General features: G+C 74.7%; 1 protein-coding gene across 1 annotated transcript; it reads right to left on the reverse strand.

The window, feature by feature from the left end:
* Nucleotides 1-9,308: 9,308 nt before the first annotated feature.
* Nucleotides 9,309-14,391, reverse strand: SOHLH1 (spermatogenesis and oogenesis specific basic helix-loop-helix 1). Its single transcript, XM_054689529.1, has 8 exons — nt 14,299-14,391; nt 11,102-11,232; nt 10,829-10,973; nt 10,615-10,703; nt 10,333-10,430; nt 9,900-10,029; nt 9,531-9,646; nt 9,309-9,466 (listed from the first exon to the last, which is right to left on the reverse strand). Exons 1-8 carry the CDS (start codon nt 14,389-14,391, stop codon nt 9,309-9,311), a joined length of 960 nt encoding a protein of 319 aa, XP_054545504.1.
* Between the last annotated feature and the right edge of the window lie 6,803 nt (nt 14,392-21,194).

The raw sequence follows: 21,194 nt of genomic DNA on the forward strand, positions 1-21,194 counted from the left end.
ACCCCCCTTCTGAGACCGCTGGGGCAGCTCGGGCTAGCGGGGTACAGGGGTCACGTCCGCGGCCTCAGCGGCCCTCACCTGGGAGCCGGAGGAGGACGGCGGGCCTGGGGGGACGGCACTGGCCCCCCGTGAGCAAGGTCCTCCCGGGCTCCCCAGGCCTCGCCGTGCCCCCCTCAGCCCGACCCAAGTGCGGTTCTCTCAGAATAAAAGGTCAGGAGGAGGCACGTCTGCCCCCGTGCCCGCTGCCCCGTCTCACCGCGCTGCCCGCGGGCCCTGCCGCCTCGCGGGGCCCCGCCATCAGCACCCGCCTCCGGTCCCCGGTGCCCCTCCCGGCCCAGGCACCCCCAGGCCGGGCTGCAGCAGCGGCCTGCCCCTCCCTCTGCAGGTCGGCGCTGCCAGAGACCCCCCAGGGCCGTGGCCCAGAAGCCCCCAGACGGCCGGGGTCACGGGGGAACTCAGAGGCCCAGCCCCGAGGCCCAGGGTCCGCTCAGGGGTCGCAGCCCGGGGCTGCTTTCAAAGGCAGGACACGGGGCGCCTGCGGGGACTCCGGGCACGGGGCAGGGAGCCTCGGGCCCCTTCCAGAGCAGAGGGCAGCTCCAGGGTGCCCTGTGGGTGCCCAACACTCCCTCAGCCCTAGGGTCCGCGCCCTGCGGGGCCCCAGCGGGTGGAGCTCCCCAGGCGGCCTGCGACGTGGACAACCTGTGTGGGGAGCAGGCCGCGGCCCCCAGGGGCTGGGAGGCGGCTGATGCGGTCCCTGCGGTCAGCGGCGGGGAGGGGCGGCCCCACGCGGGGGCTCTTCCCGCCGGGCACCTCGCTCGCCTGCCGGGATGAAGCTGGCTTTGCTGTGGGTGTGGAAGGACCCCGGGGAGTCCTGGCCGCCCCAGCACAGCCTCCGCCGGGCCGAGGGACTGCCGGGTCCTCCCACGGCCCGGCCAGGCTGCTCAGCAAGCCCGTGGGCACCATGCCCGCCAGGGTATGGGCTCTGCAGCCCGTGGGGGCACTTGGCTTCCAGCATCTCCTGCCCAGGGGGAGGGGTCCCCGCTGCAGTGAGGGCCCCCAGGCTCAGTCCGACCCACAGGAGCGGGCACCCCCGCGGACATGGGGCGGGGCTGCGGTCGCTGGATCTGGGGTCTGGCCAGAGCCCAGGTGGGAGGCGGCTTCTTGCATCTTGTCCCAGTCTTGGCCTCGGGGGACGGAGGGAGGGTCCCTGCGGTTTCTCGGGATGCCAGGGCCATAGTGAGGACCTGCTGGGGCCCCTCGGGGAGCCCTGGGGCACAGAAGCCTGGTCTGGCAGCGGTGCCCCAGAGCCCAGCCCCGATAGCCCGCCCCGGGTCGCATCGGCGGGAGGGCAGGCCCGGGACACAGGGGCCGGGCCCCAGAGCTGCTGCGCCCTCGCGGGCAGTTCCCGCAGAGACCGGGGCGGGAGGGCAAACCCCTTCACGCAGACAGCTCCTTGCCCGCCCGCCTGCCCAGCCCCCGCAGGGCTCCAGCATCTGCCGGGTGTGAGGGCCCCGCGAGCCCCTTGGGGGCCCAGACTTTCTGGAGCCCTGGGCCCCGCGAGGATGGGACCCCAGCCACGTTTCCTGGGGATGAACATCACGGCAGCGGGACTGTGGAAGCGGGGCGCCGGGCGGGGCGGGGCGGCCAGGGCTCCCACCGTGGCAGGACCGGCCCGGGGACGCTGGCTGGCACAGGAGTCCCGGGGCGCCCCGCGAGCCGCCTTGCAGCTGGACTGCAGGCCAGGGCCTTTCAGGGCGCCGGGCTTTGGGGCCTCGCTGCTGCCTGTCCCTGCGCCCTGGCTCCTGAGCCGGCTGTCCGCCGGGCCCTGCTCGCCGGGCCTGCTCCTCTCTCGCGGGCAGCAGCGCCTGCCCAGCCTGGGCGGCAGCAGAGAGTCCGGTGCCCTCTCTCTGCTGTTCCCTGCGCCGAGGGCGGCCCTGGATCTCCCCGCACACCCTGCGGGCTCCGTGCCTGCAAGGGAGGGAGTGGGCCTTTGGCCAGCGGCCACTTGCCTTCATCTGCTCCCAGGGCCGGATGGGCTCCCGCGCCCCCACGCCCGCCCCAGCCCAGGGAAGGACAGGAAGCTGCAGGTCCCCACTATGGCCCTGGCGTCCCGGAGAAACCGCAGGGACCCTCCTGCCGTCCCCCGAGGCCAAGACCGGGACGAGATGCAAGGAGCCGCCTCCCACCTGGACTCTGGCCAGACCCCAGATCCGGACCGCAGCCCCACCCCGTGTCCGCGGGACCTGGGGCTCCTGCTCCTGTGGGATGGACTGAGCCTGGGGACCCTCACAGCACAGCGGGGACCTCTCCTCCCAGGCAGGAAGCCAAGTGCCCCCCATGACCCCCTCCAGCCCACAGGTCGTGGGTTCCCAGTCTCCAGGGAGTGGCCTGGGAGGTCGTGCGCTGCTGACCTGCCCTCCCCAAGGCCACCTGGGCTGGCGTCTCCATAGCAGCCCGACATTGCCCTCTGCCCGGGGAGGGCACAGCGTCCCCGACCGGCCGTCGGACACCAGGCCAAGCGCCGGGCCAGTAATGCCCAGGGTAGCTGCCGCTGGGGTCCAGCTGCTGGGACTCAGGGCGCGTGCAAGCACCTGCGTGTGAGTGTGCATGCACCGGGGTGTGCGTGCAAGCGCCTGTGTGCATGTGCGTGTGCAAGCGTGCGTGCAGAGCCCCCCAACCTGGGGCACAGCGTGGGGGGGGAGCTTTGAGCTCCAGCTGAGCCGCCCTGGAGGGCAGCGGGGGCAGCCACCATGAGGCCATGCGGAGAGGCCCTGGCGGAAGGACACGGGGCCCTCCCTCAGGTCGGGGGCAGCTGACAGCACGTGGGGTGCCAGGGAGGAGGGGGCGGCCACATAAGCAGAGAGGAGCAGGGGCCCGCCTGGAGGGGACTGCAGCTCAACTCCCGTGGGTGCCCAGCCCCTCTCTGGCAGCCCCACCTGGAAGGCCCCAGAAGGGTTGAGCTGCCGGCACCCCCATCGTGGGCCCAGAACCGGGGTCCAGCCACACGCAGCCTGTCTCACCCCAGCCCGGGGAACAGCCCTCCCCCACTGAGCGGGCCTGGCCGCCGCCCCACTTGCCGGAGGGCTGCCCCGCCCAGCCACAGCGCCTGCCCGGCAGCTGGGCTTCCTGGGCCCCGGTGACATTTTCAAAGTCAACACTCCTGCGGCCTCTCCCAGGCGCCCGCCACGGGTCGGTGCCGTCTGGAGCGGCTCTGGGGCGGGTGGGGGTGCTGCGGCCCCTGGAGTGCCTGGACGTCCAGGGAACCCGGGGCCTTCTCAGATGCAGGCTGAACTCGGGGCCCAGACTGCCAGGAGCAGGGGATGCGGGTGTCAGCCCAGCAGCGGACCCCCGAGCCCCGGGGTGGCTGGGTTCCCCGAGCGTCTCCCCACCACGCGGGAAGGCCGCGGGGCCCCGGCTCGGTCGCAGGCTCTGATGCGTGGCCTCACCTGGGGCCCGCTGGGCCGAGGTCAGCGGGTGGGTTCTTGGAGCCTCAGGGAGGGCAAAGGGCTCGACACACCTCCCGAGACTCGGCGCCGATCACGCAGCACCCAGGGGCGGCGGTGACGTCACGCTCTCCACACTCAGCCCGAGACCTTCCAGCCTCACACGGTCTGGCGGGTCCCTCTGTCCCCCTGCGCCCCACCCAGGGCCATTTGCTCGCCCGCACCTGCCTCTGCTGTCCTCGGAGCCCTGCGCTGGAGCGTCTAGGACGACCTGGCTGGCCCGGGCTCCCTGCACGCGGGCCGCAGCCCCAGGGGCTCCGGGGAGGCCTCCCGAGTCCGCCTCATCCTCCCCCAGCACCACCCTCATTCTTGCGCTCAGGCCCAGGGGGGCCTGCCTCCCCGGGGGAGCTACCCCGGCCCAGCGAGACCCAAGGCGCCCCCAGCCCCGCGGCAGGTGGCAGGCGGCCCTAAGGGCTCCGGGACAGCTGGGAGGAGCAGCCCACCCGGCTCCCGCCATGGGAAGGGACGGGATGCGCCAGCAGGACAGCGCAGGGCCCGGCGAGCCCCCGGCCTCCGGAGCCCGGTGGGAGGCGCTTCAGCCGGCGTCCACCGAGGCGGACGCGGAGGCCGCCGAATCAGGCGTCCAAGGGAGGACTTGGGGGATTAAATAATCGACAAAGCCGCCAAATTTGGCGTGAAAGCCAAGGGAGCCGCACCCAGCCGCGAGCAGAGTGAGCCCACAAGCCGCGCGGGGGCGGCCGGGGCGCGGGGCCCAGGTGCCCGCGCGAGAAAGCCCGCCGGCCGCCCTCCACGCCAGGAGCCAGGGCCCGGCCGCCCGCCATTGCGGGGGCCTCCCCGGCGCCCGCCCGGCCCAGCCCCGGCCGCCCCACACCCCAGCGCAGCCCGGCCCTCTGCGGCTCCCCGGCCGCCATGCTGCCGCCGCTGGGCTCGCGCTCCTCCTGGTGGAACCACCTCTCAGAGTAGCCCAAACGGGGGCTCCCTCCCTGCCCCGGCACCCTGGCAGCACCCCTCGCCAGCTCCGGAGCCCTTTATTCAGCTGCGGCGAGGGCACAGGCAGGGTCAGCGGTCAGCCGGGTCCTGCCCCTCCACTGGCTGGTGACCTTGTCCGGGCCGGGGCTCCACCCGCTCAGGAGACCCGAAGCGCCAGACGGGGGGTCACGGCCCCCGCGGCAGGGACAGGGGGCATCGGCCCACGCCCTGCGGGTCCAAGCACCCAGCCGCATCCCTCGTCCCCGCAGCGTCTGACCCAATCCCCAGGTTTAAGGGGCAGGGCTGGACCAGGGCTGCCGTCACAGCCCCCGCACTGGCCGGGGCCAGCTGCCCAGGGGGGACCGGGGGCTCCACGGTGTGACTGCAGGCCAGGCTCCTGCCCGCTGCCCGGCACCCCCAGGGGCTGGTCCTGCTCAGCACCAAGGCCGCGCCAAGGTCACCCCTGGGCACCAGGCAGGGAGCTGGCTCGCCCACCAGAGGCTGTTGATTCTGGAAGCCAGAGGTGGACGCGGCCTTTCACGCCCGGAGCACAGAGAACAGACAAGCGCTGGCCGCGCTCCGGGGATTAGGCGTCCCCGCCGACCTTCCGCAGCAGGCGCGCGCCTCCACGTGACCCGCCGCCCGGCTACATAGGCGGCCGCCGCCCCCGCACCCCAGATCCTGGGAGTCCCTCACCGCCACCCCACCCGCGGCGCGTGGAGATGCAGCTGCTTCTGCTGACCGTGGGCCTGGCGCTGCTCGGCAGCCTCCGGGCTGAAGACGAGAGCCTCGAGTCGCCAGAGTCCACCTCCCAGGAGTCGGAGGTGACCGCCGGGGCTGGGGACTGGCTGGGTCACCCGAGTGAGCGCGGCCCCAGCGGCCGGGGCCCAGGTCAGGGCTGGGGCTACGCCTCCTGGCCCCCGCTCCTCCCGGGACCAAGACTCGGGTCCCCCGGCGGACCTGGGCCGGCCAGAGGGGAGCAGGGCAAGGCCCCTGCAGCACAGCCGGGCCACAGTCCTCACGGGCGGGCCCCTGGGGTCCACGGGAGACCCGCGCGGTGACCATGGCCAGTCCCCGGGGCGTGCAGGGGCAGCCTCAGGGGTTGGAGCCGTGGTCTGGGGGGCAGGACCCTGAGCCTATCCTGAGGAAAGGTGGGGTCCCCAGTGGGAGAGGCAGGCGCTGGGCAGGGTCGGGGGGGACTGGAGACCTGGACGCCTTGCTCCCCGGCCCCGTCCTGTGCGTCGTGCAGAGGGGCAGGTGCTGCACGGAGGGGGCCGCGGATCTGCCCCCCCTCGGGGTGCTGGGGGGCAGTGTGAGCGGGCGGCCCAGCCCCTCACTCGGCCTCTCCTCGCCCAGGTTTCCGGGGCCTGGTACACAGCCGCCATCGCCTCCAGCAACCCCGACCTGATCCGGCCAGGCGGGCACTTCCGGGTTTTCATCAACTCCCTGGACATGGAGGGCGCCGACCTGCACGGGGAGATCCTCATACCGTGGGTGGGGCGCGGTGGGGCGGGCGGGTGGGCGTGCGGGGGCAGGTGCCTCCTTCAGCGGCAGCTGGCCAGGGCCCCAGGCGGGCTGGGACCTGGACGTGGGGTGGGCACAGCTGGAGAGCGAGGTCACCTTGCAGGGGCTCAAGCTAATCAGATGCCGAGAACCCAGCACCAAAGGGGAGACTTTAGGGTGCAGAGCACCCCAATTTAGCCCGGGAGTGCGCAGTGGGCGCTCACCCGCCCCCTCGGTCTGGTCCGCAGGCAGGAAAACGGGTGCCAGAAGGTCGACCTCATCGCTTATGGTGCTGGCGCCCCCAACCAGTTCTCCCTGGACTGTAAGTGTGGGGTCCCCCGGGGTCACTGGGGATCGGGACCCCGGGCCCGCAGCTCTGTCCCAGGGCAATGGTCTGCCTGGGGCTGGCAGCCATTTTTGCGGGGCAGACACCACCCCCGGCGCAATCCCAAGAGGCCGGCAGGACAAGGTGCACCACCCCGCGCCCAGCTGCCCCCTCACCCCGCGCTCCCCCGCAGTCTGGGGACAGAACCACCTCTTCCTGGAAGCGGCGGCGTCGCAGGAGCACCTGACCGTCTACACCCTCAACAGAGACCAGGAGACCAACATGGTGGTCACGCTGTTGAGTACGAGCCCCGCCCCGCCCCGCCCTGCCCCAGGGGACCCCACCCCGCGCCGCCTGCCCCGCACTCGGCTCGGCCAGCGCAGGCTCCGCCGGCTGCCAGGGGAAGGCGCTGCCCCCCCACGCCCGCCCCGGTCCCAAGTCTCTTGGCCAGATTCGCTTCAGCCCCAGGGAGCACAGCAGCCTGACCCGACCCCACCACCCGCGAGCCTCCCGCCCCCCGCAGGCACATGACCCCCTGTTCCTGTGCAGCCCGGGCGCCCAAGGCGGAGCAGGCCGTCCTGGACGAGTTCAAGGCCAAGTGTGAGGCTCTCGGCCTCCGGGGGGAGCAGATAGCCGTCGTGGACACCACCGGTGAGTCCCTCCAGGGCCCGCCGCCAGGTCTCCCCAGCCCTCCCTAAGCCCCCCAGCCTTTCCTGGGCCCCCAAACCCTCCCCCATGCCCTCCTGGACACCTCAGCCCTCCCGGGCCTCCAGTTGCCCCCAAATCCCTCCCAGCACCCCCAAGCCCTCCCCAGCACCCCCAGTCCCTCCGCAGTCCCGGGCCAGCGGCCTCCACGGTGGGGCATGGGAGGGTGCTGGGCGGGGCTCACGGGGACCCTCTGCCCTTCAGATCGGTGCCAGCAGTTCAGGGACTAGGCAGCCGCGGCCCCAGAGGGCACCTCCGCCCACAGACGCGTGAGGCGCTACTCGGCGGGGGCCCGGGACGCCGCCCGCCTCCCCGCCCGTCTCCGCCCCCCAGGACAGCGAGCCCAGAGGAGGGGCCTCCGCGCGTGGTGTGGGGACCAGCCGAGGCCCTCTGCCCGGCTCCCCGCTCACCTCCCCCAAACCCTCCAGGAAGCCCACCCCGCTCACTGCCTGCCCCGCCACGGGCCTCCGCCCCACCCGAGCTCTGCCCCACGCCTGGGAGGGGCAGCCCCGGACGCCGGGCCCCACCCGCCCCTCGGACGTCCCCCTGCAATAAAGACACCCCCTGCAGAAGGCCAGCGCGTGCTCGTCGGGTCCTTCCGCTCAGCCGTGGGCGCGGCCAGAGAAAGCCCGGCACACCCTGGCCACCAGCGTGCCCACAGGAGGCGCCTGCTGGCCCCACACAGCTCGGTGACGCGGCTGCATCTGTCACGAAGCGCGGGGCCCGACCTCCGCCCTTGCAGACGCGCGCACGCAGCTCCGCCGGGGCTCTGCGGGCCGGGGAGGACACGCACACGCCGCGAGCGCACAGGGAGGCCCGCCCCCGCCTGCGAAAGGAGCAGGGCGCGGCCTGCAGGCGCGGCTGCATCCAGGGGCACACGCCGCAGCCTCGCCGCTCTCCTCTCCGGGGGGCGCGGCGCTGGCTGCCAGCCCGAGCCCGGCTGCCTCCGCGAGTGCGGGTGGGGGGGGGGTGCGGGTTTCAGGCTCCTCCCAAAGACCCAGGAGGGTCCCTGCTGCCTCGCCGGCCAGGGAGATGACGCTTGCCCGGTCTCTGAGGTGGCAGACCTGAGCCACCTCTCCTCGGGGGCGAGGTCAGCTTCGTCCAAAGCCCACATGGAAGAGGCACGGGGTGTTTCCCAGACGTGGGGTCAGCAGAGCTGGGCGCCGGATGGCTGGGGGTGACATGCACCTGTCAGACACCCCCCGGGGGCTGCACCTCGATCCCCAAACCCCCTCAGCCCTCCCGGGGGCTGACCCAGAGCCCAGTCTCGGTGCTCAGGCCCAGGGTTGGGGAGGGGCACCCTGGGGCAGGTAGAGCCACAGCCGCCCCACTCCCAGGCCCCCCAGACAGTACTCTCCAGACAGGCTCCCCCCAGCCCGCCGGGTGCCGACTGGTAACGCACCGGTGGAGCCTTTGGGAGACACGCCAGGAGGGCCCAGCCCGCCGAGGGGATGAGCTTCCTCCCCGTGGGGACGCGCCCCTCCCACTGTCCTGGCACCAACCCGGCTGCGCAAAGGCCCAGTGCCCAGGCCCTTGAGGGGAGCAACCCGGCCCTCCCGCTGCAGCCCCCAAAGCTGCAAAGCAGCCCTCACCGGAGACGACACCGCAGCCCCGTAAACACCCGCCCGGCGCTGAGCTCAGCAGACTGAGGCAGCAACACAGGCGCCCTGTCCCCAGAGATGTCTGGCGGGGGATCCAGGGCCAGGACAGCCTCCCCCTTACACTTGAGGTGCAGGTGTTTCTGGAAAGAGGCACTCAGGCTCCCGGGGAAGGGGCTGTGGGGGTGCTACACCTGACACCCCCCTCGGCAACTGCAGGCGGCCGGCAGGACCCTGGCAGGGGTACCAGCCCAGGGTGCACCTGCCCCACCTCCAGCCCACCCCAGGGCTGCGCCCCGCAGTGACCCAGCCAGAGAACACAGAGCCCCGGGGCTGCCGGCTGAGGCATGCCCAGTGGGTGGGGCTCAGCCCCGACAGCGCTCCCCTGAGAGCAAAGACTCCCTCTGGCCCCTGCAGGGCCGGGGGCCCGGAGCCCAGAGCCGTGTCCCAACTGCAGCCTGCCTGCCTCGGCCGCCCGGGGCCCTGTGGGAGTGTGGAGGCCGCCACCCTGGACAGGCGCAACACAGGCCTCCCCCGCTGGCCCTGGGGCGTGAGACCTCATGGCACCAGAGGGTAGAGGGCAGCTTGGACGCCCTGGGCCCGGACCCGCCCGGACGAGGTTTCGAGAGACGCACGCGCACACGGCTCAGCCGGCCACGGCGCATAAAGCCACCTGCTCTTTAATAGCCGCCCCAGGCACAGCTGCAGCCCCGACCCAAGGTGACCGGTGGGCGCCGCCCCCGCCTAGTACGTCAGGAAGTTGGGGAAGATGCCGTCCACCTCGTCCCCCAGGGCCAGGCCCGGGCAGCCCACATCCGAGCCCGATGGCTCCAGGGGCGCAGGGTCCCCCGGGAAGCCGAACTCCACCCTGTCCAGCAGACTGCTCCTGGCCGGGGGTGCCCCTGGAAGCAGAGCGTCAGGAGCCCGCCCGGAGGCCCCATGCCCACCCCGCCCGTCCCCGCCCACCTGGCGCCCTGCCACACGCCCCACTCACCCGGCCACAGTCGGGGCTAGCCGCCAGCGGGAGGGACATCTTGTCGTCCACGCCACCGCCCAACGCGCACCTGGAGCGGAGACCCCGGCTGGGCGGGCACGGAAGGGATGGCGTGCCAGAGAGGCTCTCCCGGGAGCCCTGGGCAGCCAGCACGGTCGAGACCCGGCCCTGGCCGTCCCTCTCCGCCCCCACGCGCCCCACTGCCAGCCGGAGCAGCCGAGACGCAGGCCACTTGCTGCAGCTGGGGACGGCGTCTGCAAAACGCGTGCGGTCTGGCTGCGGCCGGCCTGACTGCCGGGCACCCCACGGAAGGTGGACGCGGCCCAGCGGGGCTCACCCACCTGGCATCTGGCAGCAACCGGGCCTGGCAGCTCCCAGCAGCTTCGCTCCCCAAGGGGGGCCGAGGTGGGGGGGGCCTCGGCAGCCCCGGGGGACTCCAGACGGGGGGCCAGGGCACAGGGCTGGGAGCCCCTGTGGGAGAAGCCAGGAGGGTGGGCCTTCCCGCTGCCCCAGGCTGGGCTCCGCCTGCGTGTCCAGCGCCTCCCGAGGGGTCGGCCAGCCCCCATGACCCCCGCAAGCACCCCAACTCATGCAAGCACGGGTGCGAGCAGCAGAGGATCCTGGCGTCCTGGTGCCAGCTGCGCGCGGGCCCACGGAGGACGCACCCCGCTCCCGCGCTGACACGGCAGAGAGAAGAGAAGCTGCGCAGGGAGGGCCCGGCCACATCGGGCCCTGCCTGCCTCGCCCGGACACCCCACGGGCCCCAACACTCACCCAGGGCGGCCGCCGGCCCGTCCGGCTCCTCATCCGTGCCCGGCAGGGCCCTGCCCTGGTCCACGCTGGCGGCCACGCAGCTGAGGGCGCCCCGCGGCCTGAACCCGCCGGACAGGAGGCACGTGGGGGCCGGGGAGCAGCCGCGCCCGCCCGGCTCAGCAGGCCCCGCCCGCGGGTGCCCCCGCTGTCCGCGCCCGCGGGCCGCGCTGGGAGAGGCCGCCCCCCGCCGGCCCCCGCCGCCCCGCCCCGGCCGCCCCGCCCCGGGGACCCGGCCTCACTGACGCGGTCGCCGGCCCGCGGCCCCGGGCCCCGGCGGGGCTCTGCTCGGCGTCCTGGGTCCACGGGCGCCGCGGCTCGGGGGGCGGCAGGGCCTGCGGACACCGACAGGCGCCGTGGCCGCGGGGACCGGGCGGGCCGTGGGGGGCCGGGGTGGGGGGCGGGGCGGGGGGCGGGGAGGGGACCGGGCGGGGGGCGCCCACCCAGGGGCCCCGCTCACGGGCTGCGGCTCCGGCTCCGCGCGGGCGCCCGCCAGCTGCAGGAAGCGCACGGCCATCTCCAGCACCGCCGCCATGTCCTCGCGCCGGCCCGCGAAGCCGGGCAGCAGGCCCCGCAGGCGCTCGCAGCTCGCCGCGATCCGCCGCCTGCCGGGCAGGGCCTGAGCCGGCGCCGAGGCCCCGCGCCCCCCGCCGCCCCCGCCCCGGGCCCCCCCCGCCCCCCGCCCCGCGGCGAGCCCCCCCCAACGGCCGCGCCCGCCGCGCCCCGGCCTCACCTGCGCTCCCGCTCGCCCAGCACGCTGCGCCGCGGCCGGCCGCCCGGACCCTCGGCGCCCCCCGGGGGCTGCGCCCCGCCCCGGCCCGGCCCGGGGCCTCGCGGGGCGGCGCGCCGGGCGCGGAACGGCCGCTGCGGGAGAGGCGAGGCGCGTTCCGGGCCCAGCAGAGCGCGAGCCGCCGGCCCCGGGCGCCCCGCAACCCCCGCCCGCGCCCACCTGCGCCCCGCGCCCACCTGCGCCCCGCGCCCACCTGCGCCCCGCCCTCACCTGCGCCCCGCGCCCACCTGCGCCCGCGCCCACCTGCGCCCCGCCCTCACCTGCGCCCCGCGGCGGGGGGCCTCGGCCAGCCACAGCCCCGGGCCGGGGGCCCCGGGAAGCCATGAGCACGCAGGAGGCAGCCGCCGCCTCCGCTCCTGGACACCCCGCCCCCGCACACGTGCCCGTGCCTCGTGCTTCCCTCCCCCTCCTGGACGCCCCGCCCCCAGCACGTGCCCGCGCCTCGTGCCTCCCTCCGGCACCTGGACGCCCCGCCCCCAGCGCACGCCGCCCCACGCACGTGCCCGCGCCTTGTGCTTCCCTCCCGCTCCTGGACGCCCCGCCCCTCAGCCCCGCCCCCAGCACACGCCGGCCCCGCGTCCTGCACGCCCGCGCCTCCCACTTCCCTCCAGCTCCTGTGCCCCGCCCCCAGCGCTCGCCGGCCCCGCCCCCGCACACGTGCCGGTGCCTCGTGCTTCCCTCCCACTCCTGGACGCCCCGCCCCCGAGCACGTGCCCGCGCCGCGTGCCTCCCTCCAGCTCCTGGACGCCCCGCCCCGCACGCCCCGCAGCCCCGCCCCCGCACGCCCGGCCTCGCGCTCCCCCACCCGGCGCCGGGGCGGGGCCCCACCCCTGGCCTGCAGCACGGGCCGGGGCGAGCCTGGGCTAAGCGGCCATGAGGGGACAGAGGTCACCGAGCGGCCGGGGCCGAGCCTGAGGCCGCGGGGCCGGCAGGGGTGGGGGCTGCCGGCCGGCCAGCCCTGCAGACGTGGGGCGCCCGCGGGCCCTGGTCGTGGGGGGCCGGCCCCCTGCGGGGAGAGGGGCCGAGCCCAGAGCAGCTGGCGCCGGGTTGGGCCCCTCCGTGGCGGGGTCACCTCGGGGGTCACGGGGCCCCGCGGGCCCCCCCGGCCGCTGACACCCCCGGCGGCGGACAGGCAGGCCGGGTGCCCGGCCCCTCGCCCCTGGGCCCCCGGGACGCGGCTGCGGAGCGGGCGGGGCCCCGGGGCGGGCGCGGGGCGGGGGCGCAGCTGGGACTTTCCTTCCAGCCTCGTGGCCGGCGCCCCCAGCTCGCCCGGGCCAGGGGCTCGGTCCAGGAACCCCTCCCCCTGGGGATCCTGCCCTCCGGCCCGGCCCGCCCGCCCCGCGCCGCGCCCCCAGGCCCCGCGCCCCCTCTGACCCTCCCCTGGGCAGGAGTCGCCTCCCAGCCGGGTGTGCGCCCCCACCCGCGCCCGCCGTCCCCTGGGTCCTGTGGTCGCCATGCTGAGGCCAGAGAAGGGGTGGCGGGTTACCTGGAAGGCGGGGGCCTGGGGTGCGGGCGAGGTGCTCCTGCCGACTGCAGGGAGGGGGGCTCACTTTCGGGGTGTGTTCAGCGAGGGGCGGAGTGGGTGGTCCCAGGCCTGCGCTGAGGGGCGCCTGGGTCCAGAGGGGACGCGTCCCGCCAGTCCGGGTGGGGGAGCAAGGTCGCCCCTGGAAGCAGTGGGCACCGGCTCTGCGCTGTGGGCGCAGCGGCACCTCCCTAGGGCTGCCCTCAAGGGTCAGCTGGCACTGAACGCCGGGCAGAGGGCAGAGGACACCCTTTCCCATCGTGTGGGGCCAGCGGCCCCACCTTCCTCCACCGGTACCTGCGCGTCCAAGACGGGGCTCTCCCAGGCCAGGTGGGCTGGGTCCCCAGACCCCCGCCTGGGCCAGACACGCCACACGCCTCCACCTGCCCCGGGCCTTGCCCCAGGCAGCGCCCCCCACTGTCCTGCCTGACCTCTCACCCCGCCAAGTCGCTGTCATGTAGCGTGAGGACCGGGGCGGGTCAGGCCGCATGACCTTCCCCCCGGGGCAGGTCGGTCTGGGTAAAGACCCCCAGGAAAGACGAGGCTGGGCGGGCACAGCCAGTCAGGTGGCCAGGTAGGCCTGCCCGGGGCGGGCAGTGAGGCTGAGCCTGGAGGTGACGTCTGCTGGGAAGGGCCTGGGGCGCCGGTAGGCGGGGCCTGCTCCTGCCTCCCAGGGTCCCGGCTCTCCACTCTCCCTTCCCTGGACCCTAAGTGACTCGGTCCTGGAAAGTGCGGGCCCATATTCGTCTCAGTACGGGGGTGCTGGCCCCCGGGAACCCCCATTTCAGGCTGGAGTGGGAACCCCCACTCCCACAGCGAGGCTGTGTGTGGGGTCCAGCCACCCTGGCGGCCGCAGGGAAGGGTGGGGAGCCTCCGCCAGACAGGGCCGCTGCTGTGGGCGCGGCTGCCCCAGACCCTGAGCCGGCCTCCTGCCGGTGCTGCCCACTGAGAGCCCCGCCTTGCCCCTGCCCCGCTGCCCTGCCCCGCAGCCCTGCCCCCCGCGGGGGACCCTTGGGCTGGTGGCTGGGCACAGAGCTGGACTGGCATCCAGCCAGGGTACATGCCTGGCCTGAAGCTCTGGCCAGCCCTCCAGGCCCATATTAGGGAGCGAGACCTGCAGGGCAGCAGGAAGTGACCAGGCCCCAGGGGACGGCTCGCCAGGGCCCTGTGCAGCCCGGCCCGGCAGCCATGGGAGGGGCAGGCGCCCTGTGCCACCACGCAGCAGATCTGGACAAGGTGAGCCTGGGGCAGGGGCAGCTCCAGGGCCCAGCCCTGAGAGTGCCGGTCTGCCCCCCACCCCCACCCCCACTTGGGACAAGGAGGCCCTGCTGCTGCGCTGCTGCCACTGCTCCTGGGGGTGGAGCTGTGACCCCAGACTCTTCTCTGGGGTTTCTTATCCCGTCCCGGGAGGGGGCTGTGATGCACCTTCGGAGCGCGCCCAGGAGGCGGCCTCTCTGCCCAAGAGAGCCAGGGGCTGTTCAGACTGTGAGGTGGACAGGCCGCTGGGGAGCCCCCTCTTCCCCGGGACATGGGCAGGGCCAGGACGCTGGCGAGGGTGATGGGTTTGGAGGCAGGACGCGGATAGCTCTGTGGGGGGGGGCCAGGAGAGGCCGCTCACTGGCAGGGCCACCGCGAGGGCGCCCAGGAGGGCAGCGGGCGGCTCCAGGGGCGTCCACCTGACGAGGTGACCCCCGTGCAGTGGTGCAGCCATCAGGGGCCATCTCGGGGACCCCAGGGCAGTCACTTTGCTTGGTCGGCCAGACCCGGGAGGCCCCAGTTAGCAGAGACATGTGCCAGATCTTGCCGGGCATTGGCAAGCACTGGTCTCTGCTGCCCGGGAAGGGTACTCACCCCTGGGGGTCCAGGGAGGTGCGGACCCAGTGGGGTGGGGTGAGCCTGGCAGGCGCGTGTGCCCCGTCCCTCCTGGCCATTCCGCCCTGACTGGCTGCTCATCGCGGGCCCCTGGGGCCAGGCAGGAAGTGGGCAGCACAGTGGGGCTTGGCGCATCTGCTCCTGAGGGCTGGTGCCGGCCGCCCTATTTGTAGTCGCGGCTCCCGGATTGGTCGGAGTCAGTGGCGAGGGCTGGGGGCCTCCCAGTCGGCCGCAGACGCCCCACCCGTGGCCCAGCCGGTGCCTCCTCTGCTCCTCGCCGCCCAGGGAGACGCCTGGCCAGAGTGGGGCCGGCCCTGGAGAGCGGGCAGCCCCGCGGGACCCTGGGGCCTCGGGGAGGTGGGGCGGTGCCTGCCACCGAGGCCTTGGCTAAGCCAGAGGCCTGGTAAAGTGGGGCCCGTCCAAGGGAGGGGGCTCCAGAAACCGTGGCCCTCACGTGTGGGAAGCCGCCTGGTCTCCGCTTTCAGCCGACCCCTCCTCCCCGGGCCAGCGCAGCCACAGGCCCCACCCTCTCTGCGGCCAGCTGGGTCCGCAGCTGGACAGCGTCTGCCAGGACAGCCGTGCCGGTGGGGCGGGGCCGGACAAGCGTCCTGGGCACGCGGGTCAGGGCTGGGCCCTGCGACCCAGCGGGACATGCCCCTGGCACTGGGCACTGGGCACCTCAGAGGGGCTGGCCCAGGCCAGGGAGGCCTTGTGATTGCAGTTTGCATTCAGCTCGGCGGCCGCGTGGTGGAGATGGGGCGCACCACCCGGGCCTGACTGGAAGCCCCCCCAGAAGGCACACACCCCTGCCCGGCCGCCCGCCCGCCCTGGCCCTGGCCCCACCGCATGCGCCCCGCTCCCACCACCGCGCGCTCGGCTGCCCACACCCCAGGCGGTGCGCGTGTCTGTCCACGAGGGCTCGCGTGTGCTCCTGCGTGTGTGCACACCCACATGGGAGCACCATCTGTTACAGAGGGGCACCCTAGGGCCCCCAAATCTGCTGTCCACCTCGTCAAGATAAAACATGCAGAATTTTATTAGAAAGGAACTTTTTTTTAGTATATGTGCTGCCGAAGCGAGCACTAGAAAGGAACTTTTTAAAAGGATTTATTTATGCATAAAGGAGCTGGGGTGCAGGCCAGAGGTGGGGGTGAGAGGTCTCCCCAGAGACAGAGCGGGGAGCAGAACAGGTGGATCCACTGAAACACACTGCCGAGGGGAGCAGCGGAGAGGCCTGCTGCGCCCCGCGGGTCACTCCCTGGCCGGGGATTGCACTCAGGCCGCAGCGGCTTCACAGCGCTGTGCTTCACCCCTGCGCCCCCGGGGGGCCAGCAAGGAACCGTAAGGCAGTCGTGTGCGCTTCAGAGATGAGGAAGACAGTTGTTTCTAAACAAGCCCCCCACGTCGCTCGTCCCCTCGCGGGTAAGCGTCCACCCCAACGGGATCGCCCAGAGCCAGGCCCGAGAGCCGCCCCAGGGGGCAAAGAGCAAAACCAAACCCAAGATGAGAGCCGCCCCGACCCCTCCCCCGGTCTCCCCGTGTCTGCTCCAGCCCGCCCGGGACCGAGAAGCCAGCGCAGCTTCTGCACACGCCTCTGCTCCCCGGGCCAGCAGTTCCCGTGAGATGGCGCTTCTCTGGGGCAGCTGGCACGCGGGCAGCAGGACGGCGGGGGCCGGGGGCCTCGGGCCTCGCGGAGGGGCTGCGGAGGGGCTCTGGGAGGTGCGCACGGCGGGGGCCCTTGTGTCCAGGCACCAGGGCCGGGGTGTGCCCTCGCCTGCCTGGGCCGCCTTGACTTCTGGGGGACTGGACCCCCCACTCCCGCGTGCTCCTCGCTCCCAGTGATTCGGGCCTTCAGGCTCGGGACGGGTCTCAGCGCCGCGGGCCCGTGACGGTGGCCCCTTCCCGGAGCCCTGGGCCCGGCGCCGCCAGCACAGTCAGGGCCTGTGGCTGCAGCCCGGCCTGGACGAGGCGGGACGCCGGGGGTCCCGGGGGGGTGCCTATTCCGGGTGGAGGGGCTGGTCCCCGGGAGGAGGAGGCGCGGCCGACCCCGTCACCCTCCCTGGCCGCACAGTGGCCGCGGCCCGGCCTCCGGCCCTGTCCCCTCCTTCCCCGGGTCCCCGAGGCAAACGGGCCCCAGCCCCACCCCCGACTGCACAGCAGAGAGAAAACCCCCCGCTGCCCCAAGCAGGGAGCCGGGCAGGGCCGTGGCCGCCTGGGGCTCTGCCCTTGGAGGGGACTCTCGGCGAGAAGGGACAGCCCAGGAAGACGCGGGCCCCTGCCTGCGCCCGGCGGCAGCTGTGACTAGGAAAACACGCGGCTTCTCTGCTGCGCTTAGGAAAATGTTGTTTCTCAAACCCTGCCAAGCCCGAGGCTGAACCTCTGACCGGGCGCGGGCGCGGGCTGCGCCTGCCACCTGCAGCCTCCACCGGCCGGTCGCGAGCGGCCCCTGGGGGGCGGGCATGGGGGCGCCCGCGCCGGCCTGCTGCCCATCTGGGGGGCGGGGGGCCTGGGCCGGTTCCTCCGCGGGTTTCTGGGAACGTGCCTGTCCTTCCCGGCCTGAGAGGGGGGTCGCCAGCGCCGCCACCGTCCGCGAGGACCTCGGCTCCAGGTGAGTGACCGAGTGAGCTGTGTCCTCCTGCTGCGCCTGCCTGAGCGGGGAGCCCCAGAGCGGCCGAGCAGGCCCAGGACCACCAAGCTGTGTCCTGGGGCCAGACTCACTGGGACCCATGGGTGACGCTGGGGGCCAGGAGCCCCGGTCTGACCTCAATGCCCCCGTACCTGTGGTGGCGCCTCCACGTGTCCATCTGTCCCGGGGCCCCTGTGGATTCATGTGTATGGCTGCCCCTGCCAGCTGCCGCCCAGCCAGGGCTGGGGTGAGGGGGGCCCTCTGGTTTGGAGGCCAGCGAGACCCTAGTGTGCTGGGGACTGTGGGGGCCGCTGCCCCAGGAGGCCGGGAGCTGGGAGCTGGGGGGCTCGCCTGGCTCTGCCCCCTCTCGCTATTTGTGGGTAACCACAGCCAAAGCTCACTTGGACGTGGGGATCTGGTCAGGAAAGGGGGGAGCTGGGGGTCAGCACTTGGGTCCCAAAGAGCCGCAGGCCCCTACCCCTGGCCCCTTGGCCCGGCCCCACCCCGGCTCTGTCCGGCCGCCCCTCCCCCCAAGTGCAAGAAAGTCAGGGGCCCTGGGCGGGCGGCGCCCCGGGCTGCGTGGCGGGGGAGCTGGGTCCGCGGAGGCCCGCGCGGTCCCGGGTGGCGAGAGCCCGCCCCTCCCCGCGCCCTCCCCGCGCCCCTCCCCGCGCGCCGCCCCCCGCGCGCCCTCCCCGCCCCCCGCGCCCCCGGGCAGCGGGCAGGCGGCCGGAGCTGGAGCGCGCGGGGGCGCAGCCCCTGCGGGCGGCGCGGGCGGGGCGCGGGCGCGCGGGGAGGGCGCGGGCGGGTGCCCGCGGGCGGCCGGGCGCCGGGGACGGGCCGCGGGGACGGCGCGCGCCCGGACACCGGACACCGCCGGCCCCGAGATGAGCGAGCCGGACGCCGAGGCGCTGCCCCTGCCGCCGCGGTACCGGTTCCGGGACCTGCTGCTGGGCGACCCGGCCGCGCCCGAGGACAGGTAGGGCCGCTGTCCGCGGTGCTGAAGCCCCGCGCAACTTTGCGCCTCGGACCCAGAGCTGGGGGGGCGGGGCCGTCCCGGGAGGGGCCGGCGCGGCGGGGGCGCCCCGCGGGCGGTCCGCGGCTTGGGGGGCTCGGGCGGACGCGCAGCCGGCCGAGGACGCGCCCTCCGTGCGCTCCCGGGGAGCCGCGTCCTCCACGCCGGGCCCCGCGCCCCTCGCGCCATCCCGGGGGGACCGCGCGAACTCGAGCCCCGAGCCCCGGGGGAGGCCCCGGCAGTGGGCCCTGGGGAGGGCGGCGCGGAGGAGGCTGGCAGGGAGCTGCGGAAATGAGGCTTTTCTCTCTCTTCCCCCAAATAGCTGTCTCGGGTAAACACCCAGCACTCTGCTGCTCAGCCCCAGGGGAGGAGCCCAGCGCCTGCCAGCCGGGGAGCCGGGCTCGGCGCGGGGAGGGGCGGGGCGCGGGGCCTGGGGGTCTGCAGGGTCCGCTGCCCCATCCCGCCTCGCCCCGCCCAGCGCCGTGCAGCTCCCTTGGCTCTGAGCGCCCGAGGCCAGCGCTGGCCGAACACCGCGGCCCAGCGCCCCGGCTGCGAGGCTGCAGCTGGGAAAACACTTGGTGGGGCAGCGCGGGCACCAGGCCGGGAGCTGCTGGCGCTCCTGGGAGGGGGATTTAAGATCCCACTGCTGGCGGCCAGCCTGAGCCTGCGGGCCGGGCCCCCCTCCAGGAGGGGAAGCAGAGCCCCCCAGGATCAAGCCCCGTGCCCAGGGGAGGGGTCAGACAGGCCGGCCCGGAGGGCACACTGTGGGGCTCCCCCAACCTCCTGGGGGTCACGCTTGGTGGAGCCCCAGTGCCTTGTGTGGCCGGTGACTGGGTGACGCCCTGGACCGCACGTCCCCACCCTTGGCTGTGCCTGGCGGGCGCCGAGTCAGCTGGGCGGCGTGGCTGCCTGGGAGGCCCCCACGGCCCTGTGTCCTCAGGAGTCCAGGCCTGTGCTTGGGGGAGATGCCCGCAGCGCCACCATCACCCCCTCGATCCCGCGCCTTCTTCCCCACCGGAGCCTGGACCCGCAGCGCTCGCCACCCACCCCCAGCCCTGGCCGCCGCGCCTGGTTTTGGGGCACACGCCCCCCCGGCCGGGCCCCAGGCCTCATCGACGCGGCTCATGGTGTTCACTGGACATGCCCGTGGGTGTCCATGTGCCAGCACGAGAGGAGGGGGCGCCCTGGGGCCCGGGGTGGGCTGCTGCTGTCCCAGGACGGGCAGCCCAGGGAGATGCCCATGAGGGGGGAGGGAGCACCGGGCCTGGACAGGGCGCAGGTCACAGGCAGGGAGGAGCTCTCCAGCCGGCCCTGGTCTTACCCTGCTCCCCTGAGGACCCCAGGAGGCCTAGGGAGCTGCGGGCGGCTCTCCCCCACCCAGTGCCACCACAGCAAGCATCAAGCGAGCTCCTGCTCCAACCTCTTTTGCCAAAAGGCAGCTGCTGTGTGTCTGTGGCAGGGCCTGGGGGGGACCCTCTCCTGACCCCAGACTCTGGAATGTCGCCCTAGGGTCAGTGCGGGGCCAGGACGGGGCGGGGGGGGGGGCCAGGGGGTCACTGAGCCTCTGAGCAGGCTCTTAGGAGGGCCCGGGGAGCGTGACTGTTGGGGGCTCTCCTGGGCGCCTGGAGCCTCTGCACCCCCCCCGCCCCGCCCTGGCTGGGCCTGATTCCCGACGCCAGGAAGGGCGGGCGCCCCCCCCACTGGCCGTGCAGGAGGCTGTTTTCCGGGGGAGCGAGAGCGCTCTCCTGTGCTGCCGGGGGCAGCGGGGGGCGGAGGGCTGGGCGAGGACACCGGCCCCACTGACCCCGCTGCTCTCCGGGGGCGATGCTCCGGCCTGGCTCCCGGGCTGCCCCATGCGGGGACGGTGCCGCGAGCAGGACCGGGCAGGCGCAGGGGCTGCGCGGGTGACCGGGTCGGCGCGTGGAGCTGGGGGGACGAGCTGGGGGTGGGGCGCGCGGAGCGCCGTGCAGAGCGGTGCCGGGAGGGTCTCGGGGGACTGTCCCCCGGCCTCCGCTTCCGCTGCGCACCCTCTCTGCGCGCTCACGGCGCGGGGGCCCGGGGGCCGCGGCCCCGGCAGGCAGAGCTGGTGGGCAGAGCCGCGCGCTTCCTGTTCCCGGGGAACGAAGCCCCAGCAGTGAGTCACGGCCGCGCGCACCGTGGCCCGGTGGAGGCGGCTGCTGGCTGGCCGGCCTCTGCCCCCCGCGGCTCGGTGCCTGCCCCGGCCCAGCCCCGCCCCGACCTGGGGCCCAGGCTCTGGAGGAGGGCGTGTGGGCAGCGGGGCGCCGAGGCCCCCAGGGGCTCCGGCCGGCCCTCACCCCGGTGAATCCCCGAAAGGCGGGGGACGGCCTGCCCAGCGGCTGTCCACCACCCCGGCCGCGGGCCAGCAGAGGCCCCGAGGCTGCAGATGGGCCTCCCCGCCCCAGGCTGGGTCCAGCAGGAAGGGCAGGTCACGGGGCCCCGCAGGGCCCCTGCGCTGCGCCCTCAGCTCCTGCGCCAGAGCGTGGCCGGGACCGGCCCGGCGAGCCCGGCCCAGTGTTTCCTCACACAACAAGCCGAGGAGCGCGAGACAGGCAGGGCCCGCGCCAGGAGCCTGGGGAGCCTCGGACAGGCCCCGTGGCCAGCCAGGCCCCGCGCAGGCGGCGGGGCCCCCCTGGGCCCAGGGGGCGGGGCTCTGAGGCAGCCCGAGGGAGGGGCGGCCCTGAAGGGGACCCGCAGCCGGGCCTGGGACTGCAGAAGCCCAAGCCCCGGGGGGAGAGCCTGGGGGGGGGGGACGGGCAGGGGGGGGGCGTAGCTGACACTAGGCGGGGCGGGCGCCCCAGGCCAGGGCTGGGAGAGGGCAGGCAAGGAAGCGCAGCGGCCGCCCCCCGCCCCACCGCCTCCCTGAGGCCTGGGCTGCGCGGGCCCCTGCTGGCCCCCCACCGCCCTCACGGGCCCTGAGCCGCAGAAAACCCAAGGCCTCGGCGGGAGGGCACGTGGTCCAGGCGGGTGGGGCCGGGCGACGAGG

Source organism: Talpa occidentalis, unplaced genomic scaffold, assembly GCF_014898055.3.
Source record: "Talpa occidentalis isolate TD23 unplaced genomic scaffold, MPIMG_talOcc4v2.1 talOcc4.7, whole genome shotgun sequence".
In the NCBI taxonomy this organism is placed as follows: Eukaryota; Metazoa; Chordata; class Mammalia; order Eulipotyphla; family Talpidae; genus Talpa; species Talpa occidentalis.